This window comes from Paramormyrops kingsleyae, chromosome 17 (assembly GCF_048594095.1).
Source record: "Paramormyrops kingsleyae isolate MSU_618 chromosome 17, PKINGS_0.4, whole genome shotgun sequence".
In the NCBI taxonomy this organism is placed as follows: domain Eukaryota; kingdom Metazoa; phylum Chordata; class Actinopteri; order Osteoglossiformes; family Mormyridae; genus Paramormyrops; species Paramormyrops kingsleyae.
This window is the reverse complement of record NC_132813.1, coordinates 18,881,159-18,907,829: the sequence shown is the minus strand read 5'-3', so window position 1 is coordinate 18,907,829 and position 26,671 is coordinate 18,881,159. Positions and strand designations below refer to the sequence as shown.

Below are 26,671 nucleotides of genomic sequence, written 5' to 3'. Positions count from 1 at the left end.
CCAGGTCCTTCTTAATCTAGCCCTAAGGATGCTGCTAACCTCCACAGTAATACAGATCCAGAAATGAGAGATATATCTGCATTCTCAAAACAAATGGAAATAACTTCCTTGTTCTTCCTTGCATTTAAGACAGAGGTGAAAGTGTTTCTCAAACCAGTCTTTGGGGACCCCCAGACAGTGCATGTTTTTGCTCCCTGGGAGGAAGCAAAAAAGTGGCAGGGAGCTGGGAGGGAGCAAAAATGTGTAAAAGTGGTCTAAGGGTCCCCAAGAAGCGGGCTGAGAAACACTGCTCTAAGGAGAAGCATGGTCCCTGTTCAAGCAGGGGTGGAGAAGCCTGTCGTTGTATTTTTTTATACCTTTGCCTGACCACATCCTGTGCCACCTGCCTGTTCCTGTATCACTTTTCTCGCTTTGTGCACCTTGCGTTTAAGCGGCAGATGCTGCGGTGTGAAGGTGAGCGCCTACGAGAGCCGAGCAGTGCGTCGCCATGACCCGAACGGCGCTTCTCCTCCAGTCCCTCATTGGTCTGAATCTGCTCGGAATCAGAGGTGAGACCTTAATGATTAATCAGTCCATCCACCTGTGTATCTGGTACAGGGTTACGGGGAGGGAGCAAAAGGCAGGGACAACTGGGCACTCCCGGCAATTTAGAGACACCCATTCACCTAACTAACCTTGCTGGACTGCAACCAGGGGAGAACAGGCAAACTCCACAGACACAGAGCCAGGGCTCGTATTCGAACCTCTAACCGCAGACGGTTTGAAGGTACTCTGCTGCCTAAATAATAACTGTGAATTATAATGTACTATAGGCATGTTGTTGCATCATGATGGCAGGGAAGTTTTTTATGCTCTAAGATGTTTTGCTCCTCAGGCAGTGCAGCGACTGACAGTCAAACAGCCGTGCCCCAAGAAATCATCTACGCTACACTGGGGCTGCCACTCGACCTCACCTGCACCTATAACTGCTCCTCGGGGTGGGTGAGGGGCAACTGGTGTCTCTGGAAAGTGGGGCAGCCCGACTGCCAGCCTGTACAGTCAAAGGTCAGCCTCTCAGAGCAGAGGGGTGTCTGTGGCGTATCCCTGTCCCTGCGCCTGGCCTCGACTTACCCCGCCGCACGCAACTACTCCTGCTTCTCCCTGGACACCAACAGTCCGGAGCTGTCTGGCCGGGCAGAGCGGCACGTGATGGTGCAAGTCCAAGGTAGGGTTAGGGTCAAAGGAACCTCACAAACAGCCATGCGCCGCAACCGCATCAGAAATCAGTTTGGAAAACTTTGTAACAGGCTTTTTGACCAAGTAACACATGTGGAGTCAGTAGGAGGCCAGATTTGAAAGTTTTTCTTTCAAATGCCTTTTTTGTATTCCATCATCTAGCGTGTGACCTTCTCAAAAGGTCTAATGGCCCAAAATATCAACTGAATTCTGTAAAAATAGGTTAAAGATTTAAGATGTTTTACGGGATATGATCAACAAATGCCTTGAGATGCTTCCTCGCTCAGCCACAAGGAGGACCTGCATACAATGAATACAGACGCTCCTCTACTTACGAAAGAGATACCTTCCAAATGGCCGTTCGCAGCTTGAAATGTTTGTAAGTCTTTATTTAACATTATTTTAAGGGTATACGCAAGTACTAAGAACTAGGATCCTGGGAGTCCGCACGCTACGCTGCTACGCGGCGGGAGTAGCGGGCAGAAGTCGTACTAGGCGGAACTGGCGCACAGAAAAAAAATGATGTTGCGGACAGGAAACGGGAGCCCAAGGAACACAATTTGGACTTACAGTCCTCTTCGATAATATGTCTGAAAGTTCATAAGTTGAAAGTTCGTAAGTAGAGGAGCGTCTGTAATGAATAAATAGAGGATAGATGATTAGACAGCACAGTGAAGACAAGTAACACTAGGGTGCATTACAGTTCACATAAGTTGCAGAGTGCAGTAGCCCAGCTCAGCTATTCTTGATGTGTGAAGAGCATATGAACAGGTTACACACTGCCTGCTTTGAAGCAGAATCAATATTGAAGCAATAAAATCAGCCTAACACAGTCATATGACATGTCATATGTCATAGGGCATATCAGGGCAGGTGATCTTGTTGTGACAGTCACAGAGTATTAGCGAGGCGGTGGGCTTGATGTCCCTCCAAGGCACTAAGCCCTGGGTGGGGCAGGGCAGCGATTCCAGCCTTAATTGATAAGCTGAAGGGCCTCTAGCTGTTTGCTAGCAGGCCTGGGGGGTGGGGAGTGAGTGTTTTGTGTGCGGTACAGCTGGCAGCTTGAGATCTGGGATTTTCTTTTCACAGCCTCACCCAGTTCTCCAGTGCTGACAGTATCAAGGGAGGAATCTGGATCCTCAAAAGTAACCTGTACTTCTGGGGGCTTCTACCCCAGGACGGTGACAGTCACATGGTCCCATAATGGCTCCCCATTGGATGGGGCTAAAGACAACATTGTGAGGTCTGAGCCGAATGGAACATTCTCTGTCTGCAGCACCATCACTGTCGGCTCCCTAACCCCCCATCGCAGGGGCACCCTGAGCTGTGAAATCCATCATGTGGCCCTCAGCCAACCCCTGAGGTGTGATAGCAGCCTGGGGGAGGAGCGTGAGTATCCGAGGCCCTGTCACCACACTCAGCCGCATCACCAGCACTTTCCTGCTCAGTACTAGATAAGTCAAGTCAAGTAGAGCTTTATCGTTACACCGTTCATATTCATTACATGCATATTTCATTTTAATCCCATATGTGAAGCACTTTGAGCTGCATTTCATGTATTAAAAGTATTATTATTATTATTATTATTATTATTATTACATTGCATACAGTAACATGAAATAACATTCCCCACGACTGCAGTGCTACATTCAGACACACGCTACAAATTCTGGGCCTCCAGACTAAATGTTTCCTTCAGCCCCCAACATTGATGTTGCCAAGTCTGAGGGGGGGGGGGGGGGGTTCTATAGAATTAGACGTATGGGCAACCAATAATGTAGGCTAAATAAATAAACCTTTCACTGAGGAAAAACTGAGCAGGTGTCGGCCTCTCTTTTCTCTTTCAACTTTTTGTGGCCTTAATTTTCTTTTCTGACAGCCGGATTTTAACGGCGGAATTCGAGGCACACGCTGGGATTCACACTAACTTCTTGGCACGTAGGCTAGCTGATATTGGCTAACCAGTGTGCCGTGAGGGGGAAGGCGGGACTGAATCATTCCAGTGAAAACAGAGGGGGAGGACTGAGGATATTTATTTTTATTTGTAAACAGTAAATAATTTTCTGCAAATTGTAATTTCAGTGACTGTGCAATTAAAGATTATAAAATTATTTTCTAATTTTTTAGGGCCCCTGTGATTTCCCCCTTTACAGCCCCCCGGGTACATATTTAGTGCAAAAAAGACAAGGAATGACAAAAAACTCCCAGCCCCTTGACTGTTGTTCTGCTGCTGTTGTTCCAGATCCTTCTCTGCAGGTGTATTACAGCAGAGAGGCTGAGAGCTCAGACAAGGCTGTGCCTGTCTCTGACACCATCAGAACAAGTGTGGGCGGGTTCCTCAGGCTCTACTGCCACGTTGACGGCCATTCCTCCTCCACTGTGCGCTGGTTCAGGAGAAACAGCACCTCCCAGTGGCTAAGTGTGGGTACTGACACAACACTTACAATGCCTGAGGTGAAGCAGGAGGACAAAGGAAGTTACATGTGCCAGACGGGTGTGTTCAACAGCTCTGTGATGGTGGAGATAGACACAGCTGGTGAGGGTTTCCCCCAACCACAGCACATATCTACAGTAGATTTCTTCAGATGGATGTCTCACTATTCAGTTAATGTGAGCATAAGTGTGCTAACTCACCATTTTTACACTCTGACTGAACCACAGGCTCGATCCTATGGCTTAAGACCCTTGCTGTGACCATGCTCTTTGTTGCCATGGTGCTCGCAGCTGCTGCCGCATTCTTCTGCATTACCCACAAGGCCAAGCACCGAGGTGAGACTCAGAATCCCCTAACTTCAGGAGACTCCACTTGTACAGGGCAGCTAGATGACCAGTATTGCATTGCATTCCTGTACCAGTATAATATGACTGCAGTTAGATATAGAAAGTTGTATTTTATATTTCTATCCACCATGATCAGGATTGTGGGTGAGCCTGGAGTCTATCCCAGGCAGCAGCCACCATAAGGTGGGGTACTTCTTGGACAGGATGACATCATGTTTATGTTATATTAATCAATCATTCTTTTGACTTCAAAACAACTGGTGCCATTCTTGTAGTACATTTTATTATGGTTTTATTATGGTTTTTATTAATTCATTCTGTTTTTGTTACAGGTGATTCTGTTAGCAGAAGTAAAAGGTTAAGTACAAACTTATCGTCTTTGTCATTATTTAGTTATAATAAAAAAAAACATCTTAATGTTTTTTCTAGGTAATGACTGAAACTTAGTCTGACCATAAAAAATTTACAGAAATAAGATTATATATATGAAATATATTGGGCTCCCCACAAAGATCTGTGACTGCAATCAAAAAACTAAAAATGCCAAAAGTCTTTTTATTTGGTTACTTATGGTTAAGGTTAGGGCAGAGTAGGGGTTAAGGTCACCATGTTGGGATTAGAGATTTCCCCATAAAAATGCATGGAGATATAATTAGAAACCTGTGTTTGTGTGTGTGTGTGTGTGTGTGTGTGTGTGTTTGTGTGTGTATTTCTGTTCACAGTGAACCAACAATAAATGAAGGGAGAGGAGCAGTGGCCACACAAGCAGGTGAGGGACATTTTATTCTGTTAGGTGAATCTGGAGGCCAGCAGATGTTCTAACTGAGCGACATTTTAGGCGAATGCATGAGGAAATGGGAGAATGTGGCTGTCAGGGTAACAGAAGCAGGTAAGAAGCAGTCAGAGACCCTCCCCTGTGTATGAAGTGTTTATCTCAGTTCTCTGAACAGCCCATGTTACTCAACACTCCCTAATCCTCCCCTCGGCATCCTAAGGCTGCCAGAGTGAACAGGAGGTACCATACGCTGACATCATCATTTCTGTGCGAGGATCCAGCTCACCAGAGCTCTCAAATGCGCCTGACTCAGCACCAGGGGATTATGGGAAGGTATTGTTAAAAAAAACTGTACACTTCATACCACAACATATCCTACTGCTTCATGCACAGCTAGTACTTGAATTGATGGAGGGAATTTTGTTAAATCCCCTGACTTTTATTTATGGTTTAGTTACATTGAGGACTTTGCTGCTCCTCTCATGAAAAGCTAATACTGATTCAAAGAACCAGTGTACATCCTACTGCCTCACCTCACACATTTCTGAGGCTGCTTGCTAAACCCAACATCCCCTACCCCCCTACCCCCTCAGCGATGGCAGGGGGAGGCCTCGCAAAGGGCCCTACTTCAGACGTCCCGCTCAGCCGACCGGCTCCATGTACACCAGAGGGAGGTGGCCAGGAAGATGAGCACTGGCTCTGAATATGCTGTCATCACCTACTATCCTTTGCCAATGAGCTAAGGGCCGTGGACTCAGAGCTGCCCCCTGCTGTGTGTTTGTTAGCATGGCACATTGTTCATGTGCTTTTTAGACATTGCTTAGTAACCCGCTTACTGGTCTCATAGACAGTTGTGTTGAACATACCTGATAATGCAGTGATGTCATACTTGAAAGCCAAACTATGCCAAGTTGACTGCAAGTATTTTTATCCTAATAAATATTTTAAGATTTTCATGTCATGGTTGGCTGAGTTTATGCGTTTGTGTGTGGGTTTGTATGTTTGTCTGTGTCAAGCTTGAGATTCTTGTAAGAAACATATTTTCAGACAACTAGCATAGAAAAAAACCGAGAAAGCAAGGGGGCGTGGTTAAATTTAATATCTAAATTTGATACCTATAAAAATGTTACATTTTTATTCGAATCGACTTTTAAACCAGGCTTGTTTAACCCATTCGGGTTTCCGTAGTAAACACTTGCGCGTGGTCTGTTGCCTGGTAACAGCTGACAACGTCTCGTTTCTCAACTTTTGTTCTGGACGAAATAAACGGTAAGTCACACTTTCTAACTTTCCAAGTTACACTGTTTTGTAATAGTATTTTTTTCTCTCGTTAAGATATCGTCCTAACAATGGATTAACTTTTGGGAGGCCAATCGATTTAATCATTTTATCTGGCAGCTCTGCGGTTAGCTAAATAGTTAATACTAATACTAGTAATGATGACGGCAATTAATCAATCTACACTACGTATAATGATGTGTAAATTGATAAAACCCTGCAAATGCAAAATTGTTCCGGCTGGTTACCAAGCAAGGTTTATTAGTTTTAATTTATTTGTGTAGCTATACGTTCCGAAAAACTATAAAGACAGTAAACTACCACTATAGCCACATGCAGCGTGGGAAGGTGGCTATTCAGATTTTTAAATATAAAACTGGGACGTTGCTGCAGAAAAAGTTTAGAAAGTAAACGTTTTAACGCAGCCTCGCGACGTGTCTCCGCTCTGACCCCAGGAATCAGGGGATGTCCGTGCCTTTTTCCAACACCCACCTCCGCGTCCCCCGAGGCTTCGGAAACCTCCTGGTGGGACTGGCCAGAGAGATCCTGAGAGACCAGCCCGAAGACATACCCACCTTCGCTGCCCTCTATTTCAATGACCTCCTGAAAAAAAGAGCCGGTACAGATCTGCTTGTTATGAGCCCCAAACAGCCATATGGTTCCACTTCGAATATCTCGGATATAGGAGATGCTGTGTGTTTAATTGTATTTGTAGCTTAGTAGTAACACTTACATTGTTGTTATGGGTATGTATTGCGTTATAAAATTCAGCAACTGTGCTTCGTACAGTGGACAGTGTATCAGGATTTGTGCTGATGTAGTAAATGCACGGTGTGTAACAGACAGTGGGATGGATCCTGCTGAGTGGGCTGCCAGGCTTGAAGACAGATTCTACAACAATCACTCATTTAAGGTAAATATCACCCGGGGCGCCTTGTCAAACTTCGGGGGTAACAAACCCCAAAAGTGGCAGCAGCCTGCTCTTGTAAAACGGCGCCTTCACTTGCGTCCCATTCTTCCAAACAGACGGAGCGGAGACCGGGTGGTGTCAGCGAAGAGCATGGGACCGTGACAGCTGGCGCTGAGTGAGTCCGCCTGGTCTACGTAAGAGTTGGGCGGGATCAGTTTTCGGTGAGGGCAGCACTATCCGAAAGAATGGAGGGGGAGAGAGAGAGACACTTAATAGTGTTTTTATTCCGCATATATATTATTAGAAACTCCACAGTGTCGGACAACTTGGTGTCCGGTATTTATTTAACGTCGTTTCTGTGTAATATAGTTTCCATAACGCTAGAGGGTGCTAGTTCCACATTTTATATATTTACGATGTAATAGTGTGGAAATTTCTTCTCATTGTTTGTGCAAGACTTGGCAAGCAGGACTGTCAGGACTCATTCCTGCAACATAAACGTCTTCTTACATATATTACTGATGTCATCTTCAGCCCATAACATATCATTGTTTAAGTGAGCTACATTATTCAGAGCCACTTTCCCAAAACTAGGTGGGTCTCATTGTGGCAGATACAGAAGATGGCAGCTTGAGTCATTACTGCATGTGGCCAGATGGGGGCATCCCCAATACACGGGACGCGGTGGATGTGGCATTGAGCCTTGTCCTTCTCTGCCCCTTTAATAAGGATGCGGGCAGCATATGTGGCAACAGTGTGAGGGCATCGCTATGAAAAGAGGGCCTCCAAGTGAGGTGTGGAGCACGGGGATCTTGATATAGTAAATCTGTTTGACAGGCTTTCCACTGCTCTCTGTGGTATATAATGAGCCTGCAGGCTGGCATTCTCAAAGGAGGCTCTGCTTTCTGAAGATTCTAACCAAGAAGCGGTGGTCGTAATAACAGGCTGCTCACCCCATTTAACACGCATGTGTGCATGCATTCAAACCCTTTTAGGCTATTGCTAATCGCCGGCGTAGGCTGCAGGGGTGCAGCTGCATAGGTGCTGAACATAAGTAGAAGGGTCTGTAGCGTGCAGGCCAAGAGTGAAGCTTATATGCATGGCAGTGGTGTGGTTAGATGCCAGTGCCCCAGATTAAATACGGGCTCACGAGAAACGTGCAAGCAGCATGCCGTGATGCTCAATATGCCAGAGATGGATCTGTATTAATAGCGAGCATAAGCCGTGGATGGAGGGCCAGGCTCAGGCAGTGGGTTTGGGAGGAATATGCAGAGCAGCAATGCGAGCAGACGTGTAGGCCGGGCCGTTTTTAATTACACCGCGTGTATGTGGGAGCCCGGAGCTGGCAGCCGTCACTGGCAGCACGGCGCGCTAACAGACCTCTTGTTAAGATGAGTTTGCCAGAGTGGTTGCTCAGACTCCGCCGAGGACTTCATGCCGAGGACGTGAATCCCGGTACGTGTTAAATATGTGAAAAATATACCGTGCGTTTGTGAGAAAGGGGACCATGGAGATACGGACGCCAAACTTAATGTGCAGATGTAGGTGTTGTAGCACTGTCCACTTAGAGGACAGATGCAGTGTGTACCATGGTATTTTTATGTGCTATTTTTATGAGACGTTAACTCACGAAGTTTACCCTAGCTTTTCCTCCTGATTTTCTACAGAATTGACGAGGTTGGATCGCTCAGAAACAGAAGAGCGGAACCTGTCGTGCCCATCAAGACGTCAGTGGTGTCAAGTGCCACCTTCGACGTAATCAAGGGGGTGTCAGGTGCTGAAAATGGGGCTGGCGAGAGGGCCCTTGGTGACGCAGGTGCAGCAGTGAGCAGGGTCGAACTGGAGGATGAGCCCTCCCGCGAGGCCTCTTATGGCGGTGTGGCCAATGTGGACATATGTGCTCAAGAGCTGAGAGACCCGGAGGGGGTCAGGTCACTGGCTCTGGATAGAGGCACCATAGGAAGTGATGTCTTGGATGTTATGGTTGCTGTGCCCCTGCTGACTGAGAGAGAGAAGTCTGAGGCTCAGGATGAGGATGTGGAAGCTGTAGGAGGATATGAGCATCTTCTCCAGGAATGGCGGGCTGATGTTGACGATGTTCTGCCAGAAAAGGAAGCCAAGGGAGGCCTCAGTTCTGGTTCCTGCTATGAAATACCTAATTTAAAAGACCATGCTGAGGAGGCTCTGGATTTCTCTCAAAAGGGAGAAGACCTAGCTGGAGAAGAGGACAGGATAAAGTACATAGACCTGAGTGAGACAGGAGATATCATGGATACACTGTTAGAGAAAAAGAAGGCAGAGGAAGGAGACACAGTGGAGGGCGTTTTAGAAAGCTACACCCCCGCAGAAGGAGAGAGTGTCCTGGATATACAGGCAGGGAGTCAAATGAAAGAAGAGCGTCTGCAAAGTGCTTCAGTGTCCTCTAACATTGGAGAAGATGAAGAGAGAGTCAAACAACAGTCTTTCACAATTAACACCACAGAATTGATATATGGTAATGAGCCTGTAGCCATTGATGAAGGGCCTTACCAGTTAAGTGTCCATCCTGGGGTGGGGGGAGATGATAGACTTGAAGCGGACAGCCCTGACATTGAGAGAAAGTATGGGAATGGATGGACTGAAAGTTACAGAGCTGAGATAAACAAGTATGTTTTTGTTGAAGGTTCTGAATGTGAAGATGGGAGGGAGTGCAGCCCGGTGGGAGATCTCCAAGTACAAGATAAGGAGGAGAATGAGGGCATAGCTGAGGAGCCACAAGGAGATACATCTGAGCAGAGGGTGGGGCCACAGCCAAAGTCTGACACAGAGGAACACCTGCTTACGGTGGACCAACCAATCACAGAAGAATACCTTATCTCAGATGAACACACACTTACCAGAGAGCACTCAGTTACTCAGGACCAACCAATCTCAGACAAATACCTGACTGAGGATGAACACCTGCTCACAGAGGAGCACTCGATTGCAGAGGAACAACCAATCACAGACAAATACCTGACCAAGGATGAGCATCTGCTCACAGAAGAGCACTCAATTACAGAGGAACAACCAATCGCAGACAGATACCTGATCGAGGATGAACACCTGCTCACAGAGGAGCACTTGATTACAGAGGAACAACCAATCGCAGACAGATACCTAACCAAGGACAAACACCTGCTCACAGAGCAGCACTCGATTACAGAGGAACAACCAATCACAGACAAATACCTGACTGAGGATGAACACCTATTTACTGAGGAGCACTCGATTACAGAGGACCAACCAATTGCAGACAAATATCTGACCAAGGACAAACACCTGCTCACAGAGCAGCACTCGATTACAGAGGAACAACCAATCACAGACAAATACTTGACTGAGGATGAACACCTACTCACAGAGGAGCACTCGATCACAGAGGACCAACCAATTGCAGACAAATATCTGACCGAGGATGAGCTTCTGCTCACAGATGAGCACTCAATTACAGAGGAACAACCAATCACAGACAAATACTTGACTGAGGATGAACACCTACTCACAGAGGAGCACTCGATCACAGAGGATGAACCAATCACAGACAAATACCTGACCAAGGGTGAACACCTGCTCACTGAGGGACATTCGATCACAGATGAATGCACACTCACAGATAAATATCTGTTGACAGAAGAACATCTGATCACACAGGATGATGCTCCCTCAGAGCAAAACCTGGTCCCAGAAGAAACTGGATGCCTGTCTCCTAGGCTCGAAAAGAGTGCCAGTGAAAGCAACCAAGAACAAGCCCCAGAGGAACGAGCAAATGGTCTCCCCAACATCTACAGTGCAAAGGACCACAAGGTAAAGCATTAATGTGTAGTGAGAGCTCTGCTGCTAAATAGCTGGCCTGCCTCACAGCGAGGTTAAGCCAATTGCAAATCGAAAAATCGGTCATCTTGTCTCTCGAAGGTGGGTTGATATGAGGTGATAGGTCCAGCTGTCTTGTGTCACTCACGAGGACAGACCACAGCGGTGCTGATGAATCTCTCACCAAAACCACATTCAAGAGAAGCACAGTTATGAGTATGCAATTGACCTAAAGGCAACTTCTGCTTTTTTCCTGCGTGATGTGATGTGTCTGTCACTTTCTTAAGCTTGTCTCCAGAGTAGGACTCTGGTTATCCTTCATGTTAGCCAAAAGAATGTGGACCCATGTTTGTAGACTGTCCCAGATTGCTCAGTAAAAATAAAATGCACAGGAGTCCAGCTAATTAGGGGTGTGATTGCAGAAAAACATATATGAATATTCTTCAGAAATAAGTAGGTTTCCAGTTTAGAAATTATTTCCGAAAAATGCAGTTCAATTACATTTAAAACAAGACCATATTAAGAAACTGGCGCAAAAGTTAACAAAAAAAATACATATTGTTTTTGAATCTCTGCTTGACGTCACACATTCTGAAATTGGGTTTTGCTGGAATGTTCTTTATGGATCACAAGTGTACCCGCTCCGACGAAAATTAGGTTGGTGGTGGAAGGAGGAGGAGGTGCTGACCTTCCCACAGTGCACTGGGATGCAGGAGTGTATGTCTCCTGTCAGATATGTGCTTATTTTTGGAATGATAAACCAGTAATACCAGAGCTGTAGCAAATAGAAATGACCTTTGCTACATCTGTGTCCACCTGAGACAGTCGTCGTCTTCCATTTGTGTGGTAGCAGATGGACCCCTTTCTAATGTATCCACGATTACTGACAGCTTTTTTTTCTGCAGAGGACTGGCAGAGGCCATGTTTTTGCAGTTTTTCCAATACGGGAACCAAAGTAGATGCATTTTGTGGTAATGTGGCGATTGCAGACTCTTGCATGCAGTGTGGTAACGTGGACGCCTCCTCCCAGGCACCAAGGTCTCCTGAGGGAAATACACTGGAGCTCCATGCTGCTCCTGGTGGCCTGGAGCATGGCCGTTCCCAGTGTCCCCGCTTGTACCTTCCAGAGCTGAGAAAAGCATTTTCGAGAGCATTGCCATGGAAACCTGCTCACCACCCCACTCCCACCTGCCCCTTTTGATTTTTGGTTAAGGATTTGGTACAGAGGTTCCAGCGTGGGGATTAAGGTAGATGGAATTGGCGCCATTCTCAAACATTCCTCTTTTTGAGCTGAGGGAATTTAGCTATGAACAGGTATAGCATTGCAGTTTATGCACGTAACGTTTCGATCACTTCTTCACCCTATTTAAAATATCAAGCTGCCCATTGTCTCTTTATGAAAATAGTGGATACTGATATGCTTGGTTTATTAAGAAGGAAGTAGTTAATTATTACATTAAATTTGCATTCTTATCTCTGAGGCGACCTACAGCACCTATGGTTCCTGCATTTAATATATTTATACATCATACTGATACTTCATGTCCACCATTTTAGTGACTACGCCCCCTGCTGGACCCATCATCAGCATAGTAATACCAGCCAGAATCTGCACTGCACCTCCTGCTGATCCCCCCCCCCCCCCCCCCCGCTGCCCCCCCCACTGCAGTGCACCACTTCCTCCAGACCCGTCACTGGAAGCAGGACACTGTGTGACACCACCAGTGCAGGGTACTGGCCTGAATTCGATCCGGACTCAAGAGCAGAGTCTTTGTGGGCACGTCAGCTTTTGACCATGGGGGACAGGGGCACAGGGGGCCGGCCAAAATCATTTTCCGCTGGGGCCACTAAGATGGCCTGCTTCTCTGCTGTCTGGGGAAGGCTATATTTGGACGCGGGGCGCACATTTGGAGCTGAGCTCAGTCAGTTTGAAGCCGTCTGCACAGCAACGAGAAAATAGGATAATGCCACATGTTGCTTTTGTGTCCTCTGTGTGGCAAATGCAGAAAGGTCTCATCTGGACCCCCCCCCCCACTCAGCAAACTAGATTAATTATACAGTATGAATGCAATTAAGTCTGAGCAAAGGCATGTAGACAGACGTTCCCTGGTATGGGGAGATGTCCTGCCATGTGCTGCCCGTGTGCCACTGCAGAGGTGCTTTGCAATGTGGGCCAGCTTCCCCAAGTAGCTTCTGTGCTCCCAGAGAGTTGCTCTCTGCAAGTTCTTGACCAAGGACATCATCCATCAACGGGAAGAGCACCAGCCCACCCTCCACCCCCCCCACTGCCCCATCAGGCAGGATGGAAATGCATGGCCACACCAAAACGGTTTTATACCAGAAACTTTACAATGTTTGAGAGGTTTATAGTTGTCGGAAAAAAATTAACAGTGATGTCATGCCACGTGTGCGGTTTGTCAGTCAAATTAATTCTAATTACTCAACCTTAATTGGCGTTGGCTTAGAAGAGTTACAAGCTTGTGAGTGTGTGCAAATGAGAGACACTCTGCTACTGACAATTGCCTGGTTGGTCTCTGAATTTATACCTTGGGAATATGAGGATTTATTCTGCTATTCGCATGTCCACTTCTTGCCTGGTTTCCTTGATGATCGCCCATCCTTTTGCATAATAGAGAGTAAGGCCTCCTCTCTGACAGGTTCCCTTGCCGTTGAAATGTGTGCTTGGCATGTTACATTTTTCAGGGACCCATCACAGACATCGGAGTCTAATCTGACCGAGATCAGCACTCTATGACGTGCCGCTTATTGGAGAGGGCGGGGATATTAATCAAGCAATCCCAGAATGCTTATAGAAGGCTCTGGAAGATGCTGAGGTGCTGGTGTTAGAACAGGGAGCTGCAGAGAGGCTTGGCATCACGCTGGGTCCTGGTGCTCATTAGGCTCTGTGTAGGTGGACTGGTGGAATGTTGAAGACACCTCAACTAGTCCTGTACAGCCCTTCGCCTCTCTCATCTAGTTGCGGCTTCATCATAGATGGGGCCCCTGACGGCAGTTCTGGTGTTTTCACTAGGTTGTCATCCAGGGTTACCCAAGAATAAAAACGTTACAAAGTTAGGATCAGGAATTTCTTTCCAATACAAACATCTTTTTGACACCTTGCTATTTTTCATTAAATGCCATTAATGATTTAAGATGGAGAGGCTTCTTGTAAAGTGACTGATATGTAAATCAGCTAGGCAGATCAAACGTGTTGCTTGGCAGTGTAATCACAACACTGACAGTCACATGACAGTCCTGTAAGGACTCGAACAGACACGCGGCAGGTTCATTGCGACACAGACAATCACGCGATGGTGACATGATCAGTTATGTGAGTGTCAAAGAACAGATTGTGGGTTTCAGATCTAAACTATCTTTTTTGATTTAAGAATGACTCTGTTACTGAATCTGTAGCTTTAAATATATATATAGGCCTACAGTGTGTGTGTGTGTGTGTGTGTGTGTGTGTGTGTGTGTGTGTGAGCATGATCAGACAGCACATCAGATAAATAGCTTTAAACATTTCTTTTTACAGCCTAAGCACAGTGCTGCGTCTATATCCATCCATCCATTTTCTAAAACCACTTGTCCTATCCAGGGTTGTGGGGGGGGTGCAGAGCGGCTGTAGTCTCTGGGATAGGCAAGGCAGGGAACAACCTAGGGTGGGGGGCCAACCCATCACAGGGCACCCACACACCAGTCACCCGCACATGCACACCTACTGGCAATTTGGCAACTCCAGTCAGTCTCAGCATGTTTCTGGAAACCGTAGTACCCAGACGAAACCCCACGACGACATGGGGAGAACATGCAAACTCCACACACATGGAGCCATGGCAGAGACTCGAACCCTGATCCCAGAGGTGTGCCGTAACAGTGGTAACCACTGCATCACCATTTTAACAAATTTGCATTTAAAAATCCAGGTTTAATCATGGTTCTGCTGGCAGAGGGCTACGCTGAGCAGCAGGTTGCTTCCAGGTTCAAAATTTCTAAGACAGCAGTACATAAGAATAAGGTGAAGCAGGAGACACTGGGAATGACCAGAAACCAGCCAGGAAAAGAGCAGAATCGACATTCAAACGTCACTAACTTATCCGACCTTTTTCTCATGAATTGTCGGATGACATCAAGTGACCGTCAGTAGGAATGGGAAACATTAAGTGCAGGTGTGAAGTGCACTGGTAGGACAAATCATATCAGGCTCATAGAAGTAGGACTGAAGTCCCATAAAGCAAGGAAGAATCCCTTCATTAATGAGAAACAGAGAAGAACTAGATTACAGTTTGCAAAAAGTATATATTATTCACAGAAGCACACACATAAATTGAGAAATAAGTGAAACAAAAAATTGTGCTGTGGTCTCTTAAGTTTTTCCACAGCTATATATGTGGAAAAGAGAGAGAGAGAGAAAGAGAGTGTGTGTGTGTGTGTGTAGGGAGGTAGTTCGTATGGGAGTGTCAGTACCTCCACGGTGTTTTGCTATGTCTAATTCCCACCTACAGATCTAGCTGTACTGTAAGAACAATTATGCTTAATATAACTTGTTTCCAGATATATTTTATAGAAAAATATTTCACCTTGGCCTAAGTGATTGATTCATATTCTATCAATATAAACTCTGTGTATATTAGGCTATGTAGATTTATATGAACTGCATACTCTTGACCTATCCTGTCAACTCTGCTATTTAAGAAGATTCCTCTGTGCTTTTGAGGTTTTCCTTAAGTCTTTGTACTCTGAAAGGCTCCGGGAAGTTTTGAGATGAGGACAAGTACAGCAGGACTGAAATGTTAATGAGAGAAGCACACGAGATCGACACAAAGGCGAGATCCAGGGCACCGCGTGCAGCTCAGCCCTCTTACCCATTTCAGAAAATGCAACCAGACTGTAAGATAGCACAAAAAATTCACAGGCACGCCAGGTTATCCCGGGTTTCTTTGTATGAAATATTATTCGCCTGTGTTAACGCAAATAAAGGTTATTTGTCCACGATAGAAAAAGATCGCATAGTATTAAGTTGACAGCTCGCAGCAGAGGTTATATAGTATCCAACTGTGGATCCAGTTACTTTTGCTAAAAAATCTGCTTATTCTGCCGTTTTTGACATTGGAGTTAGTCACTGATACAGCGTTGAACAATCGGTGTCACTTTAAGAACTAGGTACTGATGGTCAAGGGGAATTTTATCGCAATCAGTAATCGATTATCCAAAGGCAATACCATACACAACAGTAGTGATGTACTGCGTGTGTGCAACACGGAAAGAGAGAGAGAGAGTGTGTGTGCGTGTGTGTGTGTGTGTGTGTGAGAGAGAGAGAGAGAGAGAGAGAGAGAGAGAAGCGATAATTTGAGGGGGAGGCAGAGACAGTGCTTGTATATATTTTTTTCACTTGGAGGTATGCTGTGTTGATAAGACTTTTTTCCCAAGCAATACGGTCCGAATAGCTTTGGTGGTAGCAGAAAGCCCCCTAGAAGAAGTAGAATAACCCGTAGATTGTGAACGATTGCACCTTTCGCCATGGATTGCCCGATTGTAAGTACTAAAACATTTATTGTACAATTTATCATAAACAACAAAACCGATTTTGGTAATATGAAGTTATATTCCTGCAGTTGTGTTATTTTATGTTTGATAACCTAAAGTAAATGTTATATAGGTAGATGCAAGGTACTCCTATTTAAAATATAGTCTAGCACTCTCCCTCTGTGGGCTGGCTTTTCCGACCTGCAGTGAGTGAGTAAAATTACACTTTCACCTCTTTGCTACACTTTAGTACCGTTCCTCGAAATGTCGTTATAAGCATTTTAGGAAATAGCATAATCACTCGTTCTTTAAAAGCACCGATCAGCACCGGCCGCACCTGAGAGGCAGAGCAACGAAACGCGGTCGCTCGTCTCCACCGGTTGAACTCGCATCTCCTCGATCGTCCCGGGCTGCCAGTACCACTGATTACAAATGTGTCTTTAGGGATCACATGCAGTTAATAATTTAATTATGTAACGACTCCCACGCGCTGTATCTGTGCCAGCTGAGTTTATTTATACTTTATTTATTATTTTTTTAAATAAAGAATCCACGTTGGGGGTACAAAGTTTAACTTAGAGAGGCCTGTGTCTAAATATTATTAATAATATCCTTTAGGTTCAAACAGTACAGTGTCTTTTTAAAATGCGCCTTAAAGTATCTTATGTTCGGATGTGAAGAATGTAAATATGAATACAGGCATTGCGAGTAGATATTTAAAGGCGATCTTGGGTTAAACGCCTGTGGTAGAGATTCCAGAAAATAATGACTTATTCGTTTAGTGAAATATTTAAGTTGAGGAAAGCACGCAAAGGATAATAAGCAAAACATGTAAATTATGCAACACGAGCATTGTGATGGTATTTTTGGCTACAAATATTCCGTTTTAATGGCAGCATCTTTGTAAGCGTATGACTGACTGGGTGGTCCTTCTCCCTGATTACATGATGGGGGGCGAGTTGGGGGGGGGGGGGGGGGGGACAGTAGCTCCCGTATCTGTGTCGGATTTAGCGCCGAGATGCTGCCAGCGCCAGTGTCCGCCTGCCACGCTACGATACGGAGAGCTTTGGCGTCGCATTGATCAGTAAGAAAAGGGAGCGTTCCCTGCGTCCTGGAGGTGGGTGGTCACACTCCCACATGACGCGGGACCGTAGGCTCCGCGTGGCAGGCCAGCCTGCTGCCAAAGGGACCGCGTCTCTTTACGTAAGAGACGTGGGATCCATAGGGAAAGGAACATTGCAAATGCAACTTAAGAAATATTTGAATTAATATTTATTCTTTTTTAAAAGTTAGGATAAGTATTGGAAATGGTGCTTTCGTCTCGGCTGTTGATGGGGGGGTTTGGGGGGGGGGGGGGGGGGGGTAATGTAGGTAGTTTCCGGCATTGGTCCCAGGGGCGGGACTGTATTTGTGCTGTGCCACCTCTTTGAAACAGGTCTCAGTGGGACTAGCACCTCTCAAACACACACGCCATTCTCACTGCATCCAAAGGTGCTGTCCTTTTGTTCTTTGTTATTATTTCCAGTATTATCCTGTCAGATTGAACAGTAAGACAAATGATCTTGACCCCTGAAGGTCGTCTGTAGTTGTTCCCCACCTGTGTGTGTGTTTGGGTTAAGTCCTTGGTCTGAGACGGGGTCGGATGCCGGTCTGCAGCAGCTCCTCTAGCCCCAGCCTTGCCTCCCGTTATGTAAAACTTAATTTACCTTGTGACAAATATGAACGGAGTGACACAGGTTATTGTTTATAACAACTAATTGTAAATGTAAATGATGCTATTTGCCTTAATAATATCCAAACATTTCCCAAATGTGCAAATGTGCTACTACTCCATGTGTGGGTGTGTGTGTGTGTGTGGGGGGGGGGGGGGTATGCAGTCCCAGCGAGGGATCCAAGCGGAAAGCCACCATCCACCCCTAGGGCTGCTTCATTAACAGCCCTAGACATGCATTATGGGAAGGCCTCTGGAGGACTCGGCGGGTAGGAAGTGTCCAACAAAAGGGACCCGGCCTTCCCATGGCAACTTTAGTGTCTGGGCTGAAGGGCAGAAGCAAACCTACACGCCTTCGTATTTGGAAGAAATCAGTCGGGCCCAATCGACGGTGCTGCTTCCTCTGTTTGCCATCCTTTTAAGGCTGGCAAACTATTTAAAACTGGGATGAATCAAAGACCTTTGTTATGTTTTGATTTTGTGAGCTCAAACACATTTGCATCGCGGGACTGTTGCTAAGCTGTTGTCATGGCGACGGCAAAAGGCAAATTATTATAAATGCTCATTGCAGTGATATAATTGACTACTGTGTAGCCCCTGATTCCACCACCAGTCCTGTCTGATGCTCTTTGGCCAGGCTACTATATATACGCTTAGTGGTTTGAGTTGGATCTGTTTATCTGCTGCAAAGGTTTCAGTAAGTAAATGGTAAACTGCCCATTGTGGTAAAGAGAAGCAGTTTTGCGATATGATCATACTTTCTGTTGTCAGTTATTTTGTTGAACCTGCATGGTTCCAGTTGAGCATCACTGCAGTGGACTTCTTACGTGGCCCCCAGGATGAGTGCAACCAACCGCAGGAGGAGGACGTGATGGACATTCCCCTGGACGACCCCGAGGCCAACAAGGCAGCTGCCAAAATTCAGGCTGGCTTCCGAGGACACATGACCCGGAAGAAGATGAAGGACGACAAGCCCAGGGAGGAGGTGAGCAGCACTGGGGAGGCGCTTAACGGCCGCCGGAGGGATTCAGGTCAGTTGCCCCGTCGCCCATAGGCCGGGACCTGGGTCACCCATTCCAGCTCATCCCATGAGGGACTCACCTCCTCCACCCGGTGCGTGAGTACTGGCTCTAGCACAGACAAGCAGCACGCCTTGGCCCAAAACAACGAGATGCTGACTGCACATCTGCTTGGTAGGGCCAACGCACGCTTGCCGTCTGGGATACATCTGAAGGAGCGCAGGGCGAATGCTCAGGCTCCATTAAATGGAGCGGAGTGGCAAGGCCGGCCGTCGGGACAGAGAATCCAAACATCTTCCTCTGCGATAGCTGTGGGATTTCAACTTCAGATGTGACGCCATTTTTGTCCATGCCATGAATCTGACTCAGCTTCTCTGAGGAAGCCAGCATTTCCCCCATGCTATGATGATAGATACATTTTTAATGGAACTTCATGTATCATCTAAATGACTTCATCTGGATCCGAGAGCTTTAAGTGTTCAATTTGTAGTGTTATCTTCTGTTTCACAAACGCGGGTCGCAATTCAGCTTTAACAATGTGGTTGTGGGAGGTGAATAGCTTGTAACCGCTAATGCTGTTGTTTAAATCATGAGGAGTGTGATCACATGACCAGGAAGGGTCAGGAAATAAAAGGCAAGAGAGGTAAAGAAGTGAGCATGGCTTTCAACCATGTCCCAGTCATAGCATATTCTACCACTACCTGAAAAATCACGGTGCAAAATCTGAAATATTTCTGGGAATCGGAACCCGGATTCGGAGCTGGTTGTTTTCATCCATTTCTGATTCTTAAATACCATGTTTTTCTACTAGCCTCAGCTCAATGCTGTCTAAATATAACATCATTTAATATTCTTGGGCTAGAATCAACCCAGTTTAATTTGTGCATAAACCAAGTGGTGTATAATCGAGCTTGCCAGAATACACCAGTACAGAGCACACAGGGTGTCCGCGCTGAAGCTGTTTCACATCTACTTTTTTCATTTCTCTTCAACATCATATATATCTATAAAATATCACAGCGCTGTTAAGCAGTTTTTTAGCACAAAGATGCAAAAAGTTGAATACGAAGTTTGAAAAAGGCAAACCTGCCTCAGGAATGAGGGATTGTGGGTTTATGCAGCGCCGTTGTATTTAATACAGAGAGTCTGGAAACAGAGACATGTTACAGGGATGTATATAGGGATTATCAGCATGACCCCACCGTTTGTAGTGCTAATCTTTAACATAGGTGCTACAGCTTAGCAGTTTAGCTTCTGTCTGGCAAATATCAGTCTCTGAATTTAATAGCTGAGGCGTGTAGCTGAAATGGGCTGAACCTCCTTGTGGATTATCCAAAAGACAGATGTTGTGAGACTTTTTTTCCCAAGGGACATATTTATTCACGATTCAAAGGGTTGCGGCTCTGAGACGAGTTTCGTTTCCTACATGCCTATGGCCTGCTGCATGTCCTGAAAGAGTAAAACACTCCTGTGTGGAGCCCATGTCGCTGTACAGTCACATGTCTCTGGGGGCGCAATGAGGCTGCCCTGGTCAATGATGCCAGTGGGTATTTGTGGGGCGTTGGTAATTATCAATATGGATCACGCTGAACGAGAGAGCGTAGGGAATCAGATTCCTGATCCACAGGGCTGGTTGTGTGGCAACACAAAGGCTTCATGATGACTAACATGTTTACATTGTTGAGTTGCTAAATAGACTCTTTTATCCTGCGTTTTGCATAATTTCCCTTTTAATCTTTTGCAGCTGCATGTTTACTAAAGCAGAAAATCATACTCAGGGGTACAACAACAGGGGCCGCTCCTTGTCTCTTGAACCTGTGACTTTTCTGTTACAAGTCCAGCTCCTTAACTACGTCGCCCCCTACTGGCACAACGCCCACAGAACAGCTCGCGTGCCACTCGGCATTTCCCACACTTGGCCTCTCCCCATGGAGCGGCATCTTTCCGCTCAGCTAGCGATGCGCCGCGCTGCAGCCCTTCTCAGCAGGGGCCTCGTGAGTTTGTCCTCAAGGAACCGGGAACCATCCATGGCACCTGGAGCAGCGTTAACCGTTTCCTAGCAGTGCCAAGGCGCTACCTTGTTGCTAGGCAATGACGAAGACAGCATGTGAGAGCATCAGGCTGACGACCACATGGGACGCATGCTTGTTTCCGAGTGCTCTTTGAGTTCGCCAAATGTCAGCTTCTTTTATGAGCTGCTTGCAGAAAATAGATTCAATTAAATATTCAGTATTAATTCTGAATATCAGTCAAATTGTCCCCTTGTGCTCTATTATTCACAAGTCTACGTTTCCAGAAATCACACTTTACAGATGTAATTATGCAGGTTGAAAACTTGAGGAATAAGCCGTATCATTGCTCGGGGAGTCTGACAGAAACAGAGTTCACTGAGTTTCATGACCCTATTAATTCCATATAACATGGCAGTAGTATAAAGTACTTTTGAATAGTTCTTTGAAGACCAGCGTCCTTTGGGTAGGGCATTAGCTACCGGCTAACAGCCTGCGCGCATCAGGGGAATGTGACGGACGATTGTAGAGAGCATCCAAAGGACATACCGAAGCGACTGTCTCTGGGCCTCACCAGCTCCCTGAGCCATCCGGAGAACCTCATGCACGAGACATCTGGATTTAAAAAAGGCACCTTTGGGATAATTAACCAAATGAAACCTGTCCTTCACAAACGCCCAGATTACGATTTTCAGAGATAGCAACAATAAACTAAACGTCCTACCAATAGTGTTGTGTGAATAGCATGGCCCGTCTAGTGTTTTGATGTTGCGTTGTCGGTCGTAGAACGTTCTGGAACCGGTTTCCATCTAAATCAGGCCCGTGTTCTGCTTTTGCATGAGGACGGCGCATGGCGTACAAGCTTGTTTGTCAGGATGGATGTTACGGTAGGCGGGATGGAGCCAGTATGGTACATCGAGGGGGCCATGGCGAAGGGGCCCACTGAGAGCCTTTCTCAGACTGCCTCCTGACCTGCAGCTGAAAGTAGGGCGGAAGCTCAACACGTCCTCCTAGTTTCATGCTTGTGCACCATCTTCACCTAACCTGGATTCCACTCCTGTCTTTGGATTGGTCAGTGCCTGCGGCCCCACCCTTGGGAAAGGCGAGCCACTGGCAACCCAATTTAGGCCTCTCCTTAGCAACACCAACCCAGTTCCTAGTTGCTAAGCATCTTTGGAACATGGGTGTTATTTTTAACTCCAGGTGCGTCTACAGGAATCAGCGTGACAAGGTAAAAAGATGGTACCCCGTATAAGACACGTTCAGGCCAAAGTCACGTTTTGTTAGTGAAACAATGTGAAAAGTGCCTGCAGGTAAAAGGAAAACTCTAAATCCCCATGAAAATGTTAGCGAGAGTGTTGATTTGGCTCTCGATCTCCATTAAAAAGTTAGAGCGAGTGCTAATTTGGCTGTAGATCCCTATGAAACAGTTTGAAGGAGGCTAAGCTGATTAGCTAATTCAGCCCAGGCTCAGAGAAGTAACCATAGACATCTTGGGCTCTAATGCTGCTTCAGACACCTTCGGCTGTGTGACTGGCTAGCAGCCACAAATAGATAGTGTGGTAGCACAGTGGCTCAGTGTTTAGCACTGTTTCCCAGGTGCCTCCAGGGTTGTGGGTTCCCGTCTTTCCTCTGCGCTGTACAAGGAAATGCTCCCCGGTCCCATGGGCTCCAAATGTTATCTGGGATAGGCCCTAGGCCTGCTCCCCTTATGACCTATGCTACTTGGGATAGGCTCTAGGCCCCCCACGGCCTGGCGTGTGCCACCTGGGATAGGCTCTAGGCCCCCCACGGCCTGGCCTGTGCCGCCTGGGATAGGCTCTAGGCCCCCCATGGCCTGGCCTGTGCCGCCTGGGATAGGCTCTAGGCCCCCCAAGGCCTGGCCTGTGCCGCCTGGGATAGGCTCTAGGCCCCCCAAGGCCTGGCCTGTGCCGCCTGGGATAGGCTCTAGGCCCCCCATGGCCTGGCCTGTGCCGCCTGGGATAGGCTCTATGCCCCCATGGCCTGGCCTGTGCCGCCTGGGATAGGCTCTAGGCCCCCCACGGCCTGGCCTGTGCCACCTGGGATAGGCTCTAGGCCCCCCATGGCCTGGCCTGTGCCACCTGGGATAGGCTCTAGGCCCCCCATGGCCTGGCCTGTGCCACCTGGGATAGGCTCTATGCCCCCATGGCCTGACCTGTGCCACCTGGGATAGGCTCTAGGCCCCCCATGGCCTGGCCTGTGCCACCTGGGATAGGCTCTAGGCCCCCCATGGCCTGGCCTGTGCCACCTGGGATAGGCTCTAGGCCCCCCACAATCCTGTTCCAGATAAGTAGTTTGAAGGTGCATCAAATATCAAGATACATGTATTGATTCAGACCACTTTTCCTTTGGTGTTCATTTAAAGTCCTTCCTCGCATTCCCAGTAAACAGGGGAGCCGCAGTTCTGCTAAAGCGGCGGCACAGAGTCCACTAAGCATGTGCTCTGTATGTATTTTCTGCCCTGTACATAAACTTGTGCTCTTGTGCTTCGCAGGAGCAGCAGGATCAGAAGAAGTAGAAGGAGACGACACCTCCACCCCAGAACAGTGAGGTTCCGGAGCCCGGCGGAGCTTAGCACACCCACTGCAATAACCAGATCTCTTGTCTTAAAATAGCTTTCCATGTACGAAATAAAGAAACTCCGAGTTGGAAGGGGGATTGGGCTTTGTCGTACGATCTGTGAACATACTCACACTTTACTGCTTACTGTCCAGTGTGGATAGATGTCTGTGATCTAAAAAAAAAAAAAAAAAAAAAACATTTTATAGCATGTTTTTTTCTTATCTTGGCGAATGACCTCGGTGACCAAGTACTGCCTGAATATTAAGGAAGGCGCTTTTGCAAAGTTACAGAGAGGGCAAAAAACAAAAAAAAAAAAAGAAAAATAACCCCGAAATGTTTGACTGTTTTTAAAGATGTTTTATTTGATTGCAACTTACTTTCAGTCCTGCACTTACTTATGCATCTGCTGTAACTTTTTTCATTTTATGGTTTTGATCAGTTTGTTCTCGTTTGTGAAATTCCTGTAAAGCCGTTCCCATCAGATGAACCAACTTTGTGTCACGGCACCATGTGTGAGTAGGTTTGTCATTAATAAGCTCAATCGGCCAGAAGTTCACACAAATGCAGCCTGTCAGTCATCTTAATTAGCTATTGTCTTCATTATTTAATATTACTCACATGCACTATAGAGATTTGTTTTAGATAATGTTGGGTATTGTTTGTGTAAAGGAAAGAGGCTTTCGAAGCGTAAGTACGTAGTCACACAGTCATCTGATGAAAGCATATGGAGGCCAGATAATTTCATTTTCTTTCAGTTATGTTCTGTAAAGAATATTGTTTTTCTAAAACATGAGCATGCGACATTAAAGTGTTTCGTAAGCCAGTGTTTAGTTCTGTCTACGGAGAATTAGAATTTGAGCTCCTTCTGTGATTTTCATGGGCACCAGAAAACATACTCTGTATGTGAAACTTCAACCTTGGTCTCATCTTTTACTTGAAGCAGATGGGTGAGATAGCGATTGTATCAAATCAGTTAGACAACAATATGTCGGCATGCTGCACGTTCAACCTGGGTGGACTTTCTTACCTGCTGCATTCTTTAAAGGACTAACACCTGTTTGAAAAATTAATAAATAAAAAGGAAACTGTTGCCAGTTTATCGGATCCTTTCTTGCTGATATTGAGGCTGATTAACAATTTAGTGGATGCTGCCCCCTACCCTCCAGTCTATAGGCATGGTTAGGTGAATAAGGATCCTGTACATTCCCTTTAGTGAGTACGTATGTACCCCACGATAGACAGGCATCCCATCCAGTGTGTCCCATTGTGCACAGTGTTCCCTGGGTGGACTTCATGCTCTTGGAAAAGCAGTCATGGAAGATGTAAGGATTGCATGTATTGGTTATTATTCTGTTGGCATTTCTGACTGAAGTGACTTAAGATTAATGTAGCTGGTGGGTTTACTAGTGGTCACCAAGCTCCAATTGTAAATGAAAGCTAAAATCACTTCTTATAGTGCACCAGTCGGGTCTTGTGATGGGTCCCTATCTCTCGCTGACTGGCACGGACAGCGCTGACTAATGCAGCATAAGGACAGCCCCCGCCCCACCTCCCGGGATGCTGCTACTCACTGCCGTGCTCCTGTCCTCAGTCACACCTGGGTAGGGGATTGGAGCTGGCAGGCTAGCATAAGCATAAAGAACAATTATTTTGGTCAAATGCAAACTTCACGCTGAGGAGAAGCTAGTGCTACACATCACTGTACCTAATACTAGCAGCCATCAGCTTGTATTACGAAAATGTCCTTTTGGAGTAAGCAGCTGTGTAATTATTGTGTCAGCTGGGCATTGAACAATGAATCAGTGGAGGGCACTTGCCCATTTATGGTATCGGGGTTTGACCTGACATCACCAAAGTAAAATATATATATATATATGAAGCTTACTGCAAGGCCTACTCATAGACAAAATAACTTCTAAAAAGTGCCCCGTGTATAGTACCATAATGACATTCATCTGTATCTCTTGTGATAGGCTACAACTTCTTTCAAAACAACAAATATTACTATCGAGATATTGTTTTAATTTATGGAAGATCCCAAACTATAAAGCATTACTTTTTTACGGGTCCTGTTTTAATTACATAGTGCAAATCACTCTGAGACTGAACCATACGGTAATTATCTCCGTGCTGCTTTCCCCTTGACAGCATTTCCTATGAGTATTTTTTTAATTGAGGCCCTTAAATAAAAAGCGCGCACAGACACACTGAATAATACAATTGCCTGAACTTCGATGTTTTGATTTTAATTCGACACTTTGTAAGTGGTAAACTTTTTTACAGATCATGTCAGCTTCTCTGCACAGAGGACCTGAGATGCGACACCGCCGTTCCCAACTGCCTCCTGAAGCATCGAGAGCCTCCTGTAATACACCACAAAATGCCAAATACGGGATCGGCACAGAGAGACCGGTCTGAAATAATTTCGCCGGAGCCTGTTAACAGTGAAAGTGATATCGTGCCATTTCCTCACTAGTGCAGCTATGAGCCCCCCCGCTCCCCAAGGAAAGGGAGCAGGATTTGAGCTGATTAGAAGTTTAGAGTCTGTAGCCCCCGCAGCCCGGCACCCACACACGTCCGATCGTGGAGTCACTGCGTGCAGAGAAGGAAGCTGTCACAGGATCCCAGAGATGGGACTTTTCAATTGGATTTTCCCTAGTTTCCCATGGCAACGCTGTCATCAGTAGCAGCCCTATCTCAGCTTGTCTCGATATACTGCTGTGCGCTCCACTATACTGCTAAGACTGCAGGCCCGAAAAACCCACTTATGGTGCAGATTTGGGAGAAAACCAGCACTATTAATCAGAGAATAAGAAAATGCCTGCAATATATATGTAATTATGTTAGCGGTTTATCTTTGGCACTAGTACTCAATGAATAAAAGAAGCAGTCAGATTTATTTGGTATAATGCAATTCCACAGGTACAAAGCAGTTTCCATAAAGGAAATATCCATCCATCTACCATCTTCCAACTTCGTATAGACTACAGGGTAACGGGCAATCTGTAAGTAGCATGTACCACGAAACGTCAC

The 26,671-nt window shown here is 46.2% G+C and overlaps 2 protein-coding genes across 6 annotated transcripts; both read left to right on the top strand.

The window, feature by feature from the left end:
• Positions 1–434: 434 nt before the first annotated feature.
• On the top strand, positions 435–5,721 carry LOC111851364 (signal-regulatory protein beta-1). 2 transcript variants are annotated; one of them, XM_023826221.2, is made up of 10 exons: positions 435–548; positions 875–1,204; positions 2,305–2,604; positions 3,458–3,751; positions 3,877–3,984; positions 4,329–4,353; positions 4,719–4,765; positions 4,835–4,885; positions 4,992–5,104; positions 5,365–5,721. In XM_023826221.2, the coding sequence occupies exons 1-10, from the start codon at positions 488–490 to the stop codon at positions 5,512–5,514; spliced, it is 1,479 nt and encodes a 492-aa protein (XP_023681989.1). In that variant the 5' UTR covers positions 435–487; the 3' UTR covers positions 5,515–5,721. The 2 variants fall into 2 exon arrangements, with proteins under 2 accessions (XP_023681989.1, XP_023681990.1); XM_023826222.2 differs by lacking the exon at positions 4,835–4,885.
• Positions 5,722–5,925: 204 nt separating this feature from the next.
• Positions 5,926–24,728, top strand: nrgnb (neurogranin (protein kinase C substrate, RC3) b). Of its 4 annotated transcripts, none has more exons than XM_023826152.2 (7): positions 5,926–6,040; positions 6,505–6,668; positions 6,892–6,962; positions 7,076–7,134; positions 8,627–10,784; positions 18,866–19,058; positions 23,571–24,728. In XM_023826152.2, the coding sequence occupies exons 2-7, from the start codon at positions 6,515–6,517 to the stop codon at positions 23,624–23,626; spliced, it is 2,691 nt and encodes an 896-aa protein (XP_023681920.1). In that variant the 5' UTR covers positions 5,926–6,040; positions 6,505–6,514; the 3' UTR covers positions 23,627–24,728. The 4 variants fall into 4 exon arrangements, with proteins under 4 accessions (XP_023681920.1, XP_023681921.1, XP_072557391.1 ...); XM_023826153.2 differs by having other exon boundaries at positions 18,827–19,012; XM_072701290.1 differs by having other exon boundaries at positions 18,827–19,058.
• Positions 24,729–26,671: the final 1,943 nt, after the last annotated feature.

Excerpts from the sequence above, each read along its gene's own strand:
- LOC111851364 (XM_023826221.2), top strand. The coding sequence starts at position 488 with ATGACCCGAACGGCGCTTCTCCTCCAGTCCCTCATTGGTCTGAATCTG. Across the intron at positions 549-874 it reads GAATCTGCTCGGAATCAGAG|GCAGTGCAGCGACTGACAGT; the intron begins GTGAGACCTTAA and ends TTTGCTCCTCAG. Across the intron at positions 3,752-3,876 it reads GGTGGAGATAGACACAGCTG|GCTCGATCCTATGGCTTAAG; the intron begins GTGAGGGTTTCC and ends ACTGAACCACAG.
- nrgnb (XM_072701290.1), top strand. The coding sequence starts at position 6,515 with ATGTCCGTGCCTTTTTCCAACACCCACCTCCGCGTCCCCCGAGGCTTC. Across the intron at positions 7,135-8,626 it reads ACCGTGACAGCTGGCGCTGA|AATTGACGAGGTTGGATCGC; the intron begins GTGAGTCCGCCT and ends GATTTTCTACAG. Across the intron at positions 19,059-23,570 it reads CGGCCGCCGGAGGGATTCAG|GAGCAGCAGGATCAGAAGAA; the intron begins GTCAGTTGCCCC and ends TGTGCTTCGCAG.